Source organism: Rhamphochromis sp. 'chilingali' (genome assembly GCF_963969265.1).
Source record: "Rhamphochromis sp. 'chilingali' genome assembly, chromosome: 8".
Lineage (NCBI taxonomy): Eukaryota > Metazoa > Chordata > Actinopteri > Cichliformes > Cichlidae > Rhamphochromis > Rhamphochromis sp. 'chilingali'.
Window position 1 is genome coordinate 4481882 of NC_137935.1, and position 10559 is coordinate 4492440.

At 39.3% G+C, this 10559-nt stretch overlaps 2 protein-coding genes across 4 annotated transcripts in view; one reads left to right on the top strand and one right to left on the bottom strand.

Moving 5' to 3' along the window:
• The window catches only part of pak1 (p21 protein (Cdc42/Rac)-activated kinase 1), an 81904-nt gene extending 81119 nt beyond the window's left edge, over positions 1 to 785 (bottom strand). For 2 of the 3 annotated variants that reach the window (XM_080888932.1, XM_080888931.1), the window contains exon 1: positions 608 to 785. The gene's annotated coding sequence lies outside the window, so the exon portion shown is untranslated. The remainder of the gene's footprint in view (positions 1 to 607) is intronic. The other variant, XM_080888935.1, reaches the window with a different exon arrangement.
• Positions 786 to 4494: 3709 nt separating this feature from the next.
• On the top strand, positions 4495 to 9145 carry LOC308401409 (uncharacterized protein). The gene is made up of 5 exons (XM_080889612.1): positions 4495 to 4643; positions 6127 to 6195; positions 6308 to 6356; positions 7356 to 7448; positions 7720 to 9145. Exons 1-5 carry the CDS (start codon positions 4504 to 4506, stop codon positions 8029 to 8031), a joined length of 663 nt encoding a protein of 220 aa, XP_080745738.1. The 5' UTR covers positions 4495 to 4503; the 3' UTR covers positions 8032 to 9145.
• The last annotated feature ends 1414 nt before the right edge of the window (positions 9146 to 10559 follow it).

Below are 10559 nucleotides of genomic sequence, written 5' to 3' on the forward strand. Positions count from 1 at the left end.
TTGTGATCCCACCACACATATAAGATTCCACATAATGTGTATGTCTTCTTTAGTACATGTACTTGAATGCCCAACTGTGTAATTTTGACTTAAGTAAAAACGAAATACTTCTATCACTTCTTTCTAAATCAGTTATTACGTACTAAACAACCTTCAGAGAAACTTTTCATCTGTGTTTGGACTCACTGCTGCACATAAGTGTGAAATCTTTTGTGTTTTCTGCCAGATTTGTCTCCTGCATTTATTTCTGATGATATATTCTGATTTCCCGTGGTCCCCCGTGTGCCTTGCTCTTGGTCTCCACATGTGCCACCCCGTGGAAAAAACCCTGGAAACGCCCCTGCCGGTGTAATAAAATAATAATCATACCACCCACTCCTCAGACTGTTACAAGCTCTGATCTTTGTGCGGGTTTTATGGGCCTGCAGGTTCCGGGCCGTTAATATAGAGGTGCAGTGGACAGAATAAGGAGATAACAGTGCGCTCCCAGCCTACAGTAATCATTAACCCCTTCTATTCTCACGCAAATGAGCTCCCAGCGCACCATGCCCGACTGAGAATGGAGATGCAGGGCTAATTCAGAGATAAAGTCCAAAGGTTCACTCACCACTTGTCCGGTCGTAAATGTAAATCCCACAGTGCCTGCGTGGTAATTTCCGACACCGGGACACCACGTCTCCTGTAGTGGGAAAACTCCGCTACCCTGTCGGCTCAGCCCTGCTGTGCTCCGTCTCCCTCCTGGCTGCTTTTTTAACAGTAAACTTGCCGAACCCAGCCTATTGTTAGCGAGGCGCAGAGAAGGCTGCTGCACAGAAACGCCCGCCTCCTCCAGCGCCATTGGACCCCGTTCAGCCTCTCTCTCCTCCGATTGGCTGAGCCAGATGTCCCCTAGGATCCAGGGCGGGTCGCAGCGCCCCGGTTCTGAGCGCGCCGTGGTGCATTCACAACACTAAAAAATAGTGAGAAATTTTACTTTTCGTTGGGTACTGGCTCCCGGCGTTGCTTTCATGTTTGACACTGACAGTAGATCGTGAAAGCGGAAAGAATAAGGAATTTATGAAACCATGAATAAGACCTGATTATCAAGACACAGATATGGGAGCAGTCTGTGCCAGTCAGCTAAAAATGCAAGTCAAATCGTTTTATCTACGAAACATATTTAAACACAAGTAACGGAAAGATTTTTACTTTAACATGATATAATTTTGATAAATGTTTTATTGTATTAAACTAGATTATTTGTACATGTAACATGTAACAGTTAGCTAACTGTTACATGTTACATGTTACATAGCTATTTAAGATGTCTTATGTTATCTGAAATAAATCTGTTAAATAAAAAAAATACCATCTGACTCATTTTAAATTAAAAGTAAGTTTAATGTTTTTAATGTTTCTTTTAACAATGAAAACAGTTAACAGAAAATAGCTGTTAAAACAAATAAATCAATTATTTGATGATACAGACTTACTGGGATAAACGACATGGTAAACAACGAACATGTTTGGGAAATTAACTTAATGAAGAGGGGAAAATAAAAGAAACCTATGAAACAATAAATATAACAAATAGATTATATCTCCAGAACTTTCATTTGCATGTATGACATTATTAGATTAAAAATATATAATTTTGTAATCAAAAATTTTCAAAGTAAATAATTAAACAGGTTATTCTACGTACTGTTGCCTCATTAAGTGGGTCCAGTGTAAAAATTGGGGAGCCTAAGAAAAGTTGTAACGCTTTATAAAAATATGCTGTGTCTGTAATAACTGGACGAACATCTATAACTGCTCCTTCTCATTTAAAACCCGAGATAGAAAAAAGCCTAAATTTAAGAAGGTGTTGAGCCGTTTTAAGAATCTGAAGATAAAATTATATTATTTTATCTTTCGTCCTCTGGTAAACTCAAATTAAACATGTGGAGAAACACTTTTTCTGGTTTTACTTTATGGGGAAAAAACAGAAGAAAAAAGAATTTACAATAAATTTGATGTCAGTTCCATCCAATCACATATCATGTCAGGTTAAACGAGCCATGAAAAGAAGAATGGGATGGCGTCATCTAGTGGCGAGAGGCTGTTCAAGCCTCACGGTGGAAATGAGGAACGCATATAAACTCAAACGGCTGTTTTCTAGTTCTGAAAAAACAAAACCCAAGAAAGTTTGGAAAGATTTGGAAAGCGGTGGGGGCAAAATTTTGCTCAGGTCCTTGCTGAAGAAAAATTTTCTAAAATTTCCTACAATTATAAACAATACACTCACTATATACACGACTCTCACAATAAACATTGCCTGTCTTATGAAAAATAATTCCTAATTTTCCCAATTTGTTTGGACAATGATTAGAAAAACATAAAATAAGATAATAAGTCACACTGACAGAAAACTGAAAGTAAGAAAATATCTCTTTATTATCTTTATGTCTGTAGACATGTTGCTTTCAGTGGTTTCAGTGGTTCGTTTCCTCCCACACACACAAACAATTTCACACACATCAAAATGGGTTTTTTTTTGCATATTGTGTGTCTATGTGTGTGTAAGCTTAAATTTTGTCCAGATATTCACAAGTAATACAGGCTGAATTTTAATGACTTTAGTAGTACTCTGACGGTGATATTTTCTATGGTGGTTCATGGTTTCCTGAGGACTGACAGCTGAGCGTAAAACAAAAGAATTTAATGGATTTAAATAAAATAAGACAAATGCACTACAGATAGTTTACATGATATTCCAAATAGAGTCTAAAACTACAAGGAAGCAACCGTACTCCAAGTCAAAGGAACATGAGGAGCTGGCACTGAAAAATGTGGGTGTCTGGGCTCAGCTTTAAAAATATGGTGAGGAGCTTGGTCATTACTGACCTCATAGCTCAGGTGTTTCAGACGTCTTCTACCTGGAGGAGACCCATGACACTTTGTTTTTCAGCAGCCCTGGGAACACCTTTGTGTCTCCCAGAAGAAGATGAAGATGGCTGTGGAGACATCCCTACTACCCCCAAACCTGGACGTGTATATGTCGTGGCTATGATGTGACACAGTTTAAGCCTACACTCTGTGCATTCAGATCCACAAACTAAAACACACGATGAAATATATAAGTGAGGCTTTCAAAGTTCTTCTTATCTGATGTGTATTACATCACTGTAGAACAAACCATAAAACTGTAAAATGTACTTTCAAAACTATCCAGTGGGCTGGGTTGGACACAAAGGCCCGGTTTAGTCCCCCAGATCACACATTTGATACTTCTGAACCTGCGCAACAAACTTTGTGAGAGCTGTAAAGTATAAAAGCCGCTTGATAGACAGAGCACTTGTATTGAGCCAAATGCTTCAAAGTGTTCCTTGATGATGTGATAAAGAACTGGCTTTCCTCCTCCAACCTCAAACAGGAAGCGCATGAAGCGAGCAGTGTCAGTGTTTATGTTACACTGACCAGGAGACCTCTGAACAGGATGGCTGCAGTCGCACAGCTCTGCTTCTCCCTGCTGTTCACTCTCATCAGCAACATTCATGCAGACGAATTTATCGTGATAATCGAGGAAGAAGGAACACCGTGCACGGGATGATAACTTGCTAACTGAGATTTGCCGCGTCAATGCGGTTAACTTTTTTTTTTTTTTTTTTTTTTTTGCCTGTCCCATTTGGTTCTTTAGCCATCAGAATTGTTGTCTGAAGACCAACAAGGATACCCAATGGATTTACTTTGCCAAATGGATCTTTGTGGCATTGCCGTATTGGTCCATTTGGTCGATCTTTGTTTTTATTATTTATTATATTTTATTTTCAGATGTTACAGACGGGACAGACATCAGTGAGGGATAGGAAAGGGAGAAAGAAAGAGGAAGGAAAGGAAAAACAGAAGGGGAGAGGGACAGTGAGAAAGGGGGGGGAGAAAAAAAATAAAAATCTCCTGGATCACCTGTTGAGAGAAGAATAGAAGACAAAAAAAAAACAAAAAAAACAAAGCAACATACTAAACACAACACCATCGCATTAATCTAGCTAAGTGTAAACAGCAGTAAATACTAAATATTCAATGTTGTTGTGCAGCACGCAGGACAGATGTGCTTCGAAGTAGTAGCCAAGAAAGGTGTAATTTAAGTCTACGAGCAGTGAACACCCGTGTGCATACCTGTGTGGATCAGCGTGCTTGTATTCCAAAGGTTTCTCCATGTAACGATCTGCTAGGGAGTGTGTGTGTGTGTGGGGGGGCACAGCCCCGTCCTCCAGGGTATGAAGCAGGTATGGAGGAGATCAAAACTCCAGACATCTAGAGGCCCCCAGAACACAAGAGACCATGGAAAACCAACAGCGGGGCAGCTGCGCCACTGTCCCACACTCAAAAAAATCAACTAGGGCATGTGTTTGATTAACAAAGTAGTAATATGTTTACATCACATGAAGAAATCATTTTTATGCTCATTAAATTATTCATTCTTTTTTGTTGAATATAAATCAAAGAAAACTTTGATGAGTTAAATTCGTTCATGGCAATCCAATGAGAATGAGGTCCATCAAACCAACGGCTCTGATAGCGTCATGTATTGCGCATGCTCCACGCCCACCGGATGCGGAAAGGTCCGTTGAGAAGTTAACGAGCGCACGTGGAGTTACTTCTTTGGCATACCTGATAGTGAGGTAAGTAATATTTCTTGATATATTTATTTAGGTTAGTGGAGTGAGAGATAAATACTATTAGTTAAAATTTTTTACCTGTGTAGTGTGGAGATTTAGAGGAGTTTTATATATAGCAGGGAGGTTGTAGACCCAAGCATTTTTCAAATGTAAGTCGGTGAATTTAATGTTTTTTTAAAAACTTAACCGGAGTCGCTAATTGTTGCAACAGAGCAAAAACTGATGAGGTTATTTTGGTAAGTTCGGTTTTTTTTTTGTTTCTGTCGACTTTGAATGAGGTTTGTTTCATGGTTATCTGCGTTGGTAGGACTGTTTTTCTTCTCTGGAGTTAGCTAACTTTGAAGAGCGGGAAAGCCGCGTAGAGCCGTTACGTCTTCGCATATAGCTCCGTGAATGAAGGGTTACTTTCTGCTTAACCGGAGTTGGTGATTGTTGGTAGTAGTGGTAAGACTGACCGACATGGTTTTGGTGATTTTATGAGTGTTTTATGATGCTCTATCTAAAATTCCTGTTTTTGTCAGTGGAGTTTAGTCGCGGGCAACCGCATTAACTGGATTGATGAAAGGTTTAATTCAACTAAACCAGCGTTTAGGGGAGTTAATAACAAGGAGTAAGATAAAATCTGTCACAATAATTGCATGTGCATTTTCTTTTTTTGTAATATATTCACTTAGTTTTCGAATTCAGAATGATTTAGGTGGATAATTGTTCGGGTTATAGTTTCTCTGGTGCTCTGCATTAGGCTGACTAACGGTGCGTTCACACCGAACGCGATAGACGCCCCTAGCTGATCGCGTGCACATTTGCACCTCGAAGCGCGTCCAGCATGAACTGGTCGAGCTTTATATGCAATTTTCACGCGTATGAAGAAGAGATCTGGGAGGAAGTAGTGCCAGACGGTATGTTATTAAAATGGCAGCTGTCAATCTAGCGTTTGAAGAAAGAGTCTCCCTTCTCTATTTGCTGTGGAGAGCAGAGCAGTGCCTAAAGGATGTCCTCACTGTACCTGGGTCCATCAGGTCTTCCACAAGCATGAGCAGTTTGGTGAGTTTCACCACTTGCTCCAGAAGCTCCGTCTGGATGACGGCCGCTTTCAGCTGTACCACCTTCTGTCCCTTGCCGAGTTTGAGGAGCTGCTGTCCCGCAGATTTTACCAGCTGGAGCGGTAGACGTGATAAGCGCGAATGCACAAAATGCACCACACAAACTGCAGTGCGTATTTTACTTCGCGCTTCAAAGGCGTCAGTCGTGTGAAGTAGGCAGAAAAGCGTTTTCTCAATGCAAATCTGCTTCCGAAGTTTAGCTGGACCTCCAGTCACGCTTCATCGTGCTCCTCCATTGACTTTACATGTAAACCTGAAGCTCTGGTCGCGTCTATCGCGTTCGGTGTGTACGCACCGTAACAGTCTTCACATTTCACAGTATGTAGATATTAACACAAATTTGTCAGAGTAATAACTTTGTTTTAATTAATTTCTCTCCCCAGAAATACATCACAAAATAAAGCCACATTCCCATGCTCTGAGATTCTTATGCACCTCCTCAACAATACATGGTAAGTTCATGTTTGCCTTATTATTATTATTATTATGTTATTTATTTTTTTTGGATGATGCAGAAGTTTAATCTCCTTGACGTTTTCTAATGCATATTTCATTTTTTATCAGTGACGTGTATGTGGCAGTGCAAGCATTGTGTTACCAGAGAGAGCAGCAGGTACAAATTACTTCAACATTATAAACTACATCATCATTACGGAATAGGTCAACATTATCTGTGCATATATGTTAATTGTCCGTGCACATTTAAGACTTGGAGTGGACTGAACACTCATGTCTATAAAGCTCATTCATCTCAGTTTACACAGACAGCTTCAAGTTCAGTAACTTTTAAATGTGAGTTATGTGACTGCAGTGACGTCTTCTCTGAGAGAGATTTTTTTGTCCATATTGGAACACATCTGCGAAGTAACGAGACAGTTAGTTGTGTGTTTCTTGGTTGCCCTTTCAAGACAAATATTTACAATACATTTTATACACACAAGAGGAAGCATCATCCACACACACTTAAAGATTTTAAAGCCAGTGTAGTTACACGTGTGGACCCAGTTCAAGTGATAGAGTCCTCTGATAACGTAAGGGCTAGCTGTTCTGAAGATGTATCCTATGGTGAATTTGAAAGTGAGTCAGTGACAGAATGTGATAATAGTGCTGTTGAAAATCAGCCCGAACTAATTGAACGGAAATTAGCAGTAATATTGTTGAAATTGGAACACATATTTCATGTTCCAGCAAAAGGATTAGATGAGTTCTTAGAGGAGTTAGTTTTTCTGTTGAGTTCAGCTAGTGTACCTCTGACAAAGCGTACAATTAGAGAAATTTTTAAGAGCCTTAACCTCCATATTAGTCAGGCTGTTATTGAAGAGCTTGCAAATTCTGTATGTGTTTCTAACCCTGTGGCTAAAATATTGGGAAAGTGTGGCCCTCTTGCCACTCCTTATAAAAGAAAACTATACTACATACAAAATTTTAGGGTTGTAGAGCCTGTTGAGTATTTTTTATCGATAGACCAAAGGAAGTCATTTCAGTACAAACGCTATATAAGAACCAGTCTATTTACCATGTGGCCTTTTGGACTCTTCCAAACTAAGTATTCCTTTTTCAAACTGCTGCCTAAAAGCTAAATATTGTCATTATGGATTCCCTTTTTTCTTAGGATGACACAATACATGCAAGACGAGCATGCATCCTGAAGTCCTTGTGTGTCTACCTGAATGAAGACCATGAGAAACTTGTGAAGGAATATACGGTCAGTTACATTCACAAGTTGTTCTGTGTTATGTAATTTGCTCCAGGAGTTATGGGTAATTTCAATATATGAAATGGTAAAATGTGACACCACGTGTGAATAAAAGATATTGCAATTGGTCCTTGTTTTGTTTCATGTCAAATTTCTGAGGTGTGAAACCAGAGACATAGAATTTAGTGAATATATCAGCATATTCACGCTGATTGCTGAATTCCTTTATTTTTTTCATATCTAGACTCAAACAAATGTATTATTGTATTTTACGTCACAGAACACTGAGGCCAACACTGAAGCCATGGAACAAACTGTGATGGGAGTGTATGTCATACATCAGGAGGGTGCGGAGCCTGGAGATGACCCAGGGAACATCGGTGTCCTGATTGAAGGCGTGGAGGTTCTCACTGGTTTGAGGAGCATTGCAATTGCTTGTGCTCTGTTATTTGGACTGATATACTGTCTGAACCTAAGCTACCCACCGGAGCTCAAATGCACTTTTGAAGTCTTGCAAAAGATTATCATGAAGCTGGATGGACAGAGGTTGTCATCCAAGGCACAGTTTCTAAAAAACAAGCTAATGGGGTGAATGAGCTTGAAACAGACTCAGGCAAGCCAGATATTTTTTTTCAAGGTTTTTGCAATGCAAATATGTGTTTACTGTTTTAAAGTTTAAAATTGTAAGTTATAAAATGTTCATATAAACTATGTGGTTTGCTCTGCGGCTATTATACAAAGATTGTTTGTTCATAACAAGTCTTATACAGTTTAAGTGTAAACACTGATTTTTGCCAGATGGCAATTGTTACAAAGGCAAATGCACACTGGTTTTCACAAATTGTTTGAGTGGAGCAGTTATACTCAAAATTGAATGTTTTCTCCACACGTTAAATAGCATAAAGTCACTATTAATGGATACAGCCTGATTAAATGGAGGACTAATGTATGCAAGCAACATAGTAATGTTGTAATATTATAGTAATGTTGAATGTTATGTCTGAGCTTTAAATTGTGTTAAAATTCATATTGTTGTTTGCAATGCATATTTTACTACATTTTACGAAAGTTGCTTTGGGGATAATATTTTTTGTCTGCAAACTATTCAACAGACTTATTTCATTTTTATTATTAGGGTTAGGGTTATTTTATTGTATTTTTTCTTTCAGTCAGCATGTCTTGATCTGGAAGTTCTGTGGTCTTAGTATGAGATGGTTAAAGGGGAGAAAGCTAGGCTGAACTGGGATCCTGCCAACTGTTTTAAGAATGTTCAAGCAAAATAAAAGAGATGGTTTTGCAAGTTATCATTTATGTATGTTTCATTAATTTAATTAAAAGTAATGTTTACATAAGCAATACAAACACTAACTGAAACATGATTGGTGTAAGTACTACAGACATAAATTACATTTGTTCATTCAACAAGATTAACATTGGTGTAACAAACAAATATTTTACTAGTTCATGTAACAAGACTGACTTTTGATGTGCCAAGGTGTTTAAACAATATAACATGAATTTAAATTAATTAGACTAACTTGGTACAAACATGTTAACTGAATAAAAATCAAATTAACTGAATGTTAATGTTTAAATTATGTTACACTTACAAACATATTTAGTGTTGAAACAACACAATCAAGATGGATTGATATAACATGATTTGTTTAGATGGAATATAGGTGGCAAGATGAAATTAAGTTCATCCAATGAATAATTTTTTTGAGTGCAGCAAGAGCTGAGGAGAGTCCCAGATGAGGGTTCACTCAGCAGCCGCGGAGCAGAAGCCAGGGGGAGTTGCAGTGACGCGCCCATGAGCTCCGCCGGCAGCCAGCTGTGCCTGAGTGACCGAGCCCCAGGCCGAGAGGCCGGGGGCACCCCACCTCCGAAGTGGCCTGAGCGAGCCCCAGGTTCCAGGCCCCGATAAGCGGCCGCCAAGGAGTGAGCCGGTGTGTACCTGGACGCCCACCCCCAGACACAAAGAACCACCAACGCACCGACACCTGAGGGAGTCCGCCACCGGCAGGGGAAGTGGTGGTGGGTGGAGATAGGCCTCCAAACCTTGGAGGGCCTGAGGTGTCCCCAGAGAGGTGGTGTCTGATACCCAACCTGACATATAGACACAGACATACAGGCACACACAGACACAAACATCCATTCCCACCCTCATGCTCTCATATGCACTCAGGTTAACGTCATTTTAACGAGACTAACGCTGACAGCACTGGTATGAAAACAGCCTGCAGAGCATCCGCACTTCTGAAACTCTCTAATCTTTAAATGTGTGTGCTGTGACGTTATTTTGCAGGCTCAGACATACTTTTCAAATTCGACTTACACCCTAAAACATTTTTTTTCATGGTTTGGTTATTAAATGTGAATGTTTACCTCTTCACCAAAGACAGACAGGTCATTGTTCAGTTGTTTTACTGATGCGACACACTTGAGATCAAAGTTGGACCATATGCATCTACCGCAGATCGGTATCTGTCAATAGTCAGAAGATGCTTTTGACAGAACTATAATAGGCCCAGTCATGCTTATTTAATTTATTTAACTATCATTTCACAAAAAATATGTCTCTTGATATTAGAAATCTCTTTGGCAAGCATGGCTATCTCGTCTTAGTCAACATGTACTGATATGCATGAATTTGAAACAATATGAAATGAAACTGAGCTCAAACCACTGAAACTATCATCTCAGATAATGAAGAGAAGTTACTCAGAATCTATAACACAAGATAAAAGCGGTGTGTTTGTCTGTATGAGAGTATGAAAACACGCACGCACGCTGCTTACAGATATGCTGCTTACAAAGGAGATTTTTAATTTCAAGAGTCAGATTTCCTGTCAAATGAAGGTGAGAAGGCTCCACCTCATCAGCTCGACTCCCGTCTGTTTTGGCTGCTCTGCTCCATAATTCACTCTTTATTTGCTCAGATTGGTTCTCCACACTCTGAATTCCTCTAACAGAGCATTGTGGCTTAAAACTCAGATTTTGTTCTATTAACAAATATTTTTGCTGGTTTCACTTTATGGGAAATAATACACTGAGGGGAAAAGAAAACATAAAAATATTATTATTGTAAATTAAAGGAGGTGAATACTGAAGTGGCGC

Bases quoted from the DNA above. Each gene is read 5' to 3' on its own strand.
- LOC308401409 (XM_080889612.1), top strand. From the start codon at position 4,504: ATGAGAATGAGGTCCATCAAACCAACGGCTCTGATAGCGTCATGTATT. The intron at 6,357-7,355 runs GTACAAATTACT...CTTTTTTCTTAG, and splicing joins GTTACCAGAGAGAGCAGCAG to GATGACACAATACATGCAAG. The intron at 7,449-7,719 runs GTCAGTTACATT...TTTACGTCACAG, and splicing joins AACTTGTGAAGGAATATACG to AACACTGAGGCCAACACTGA.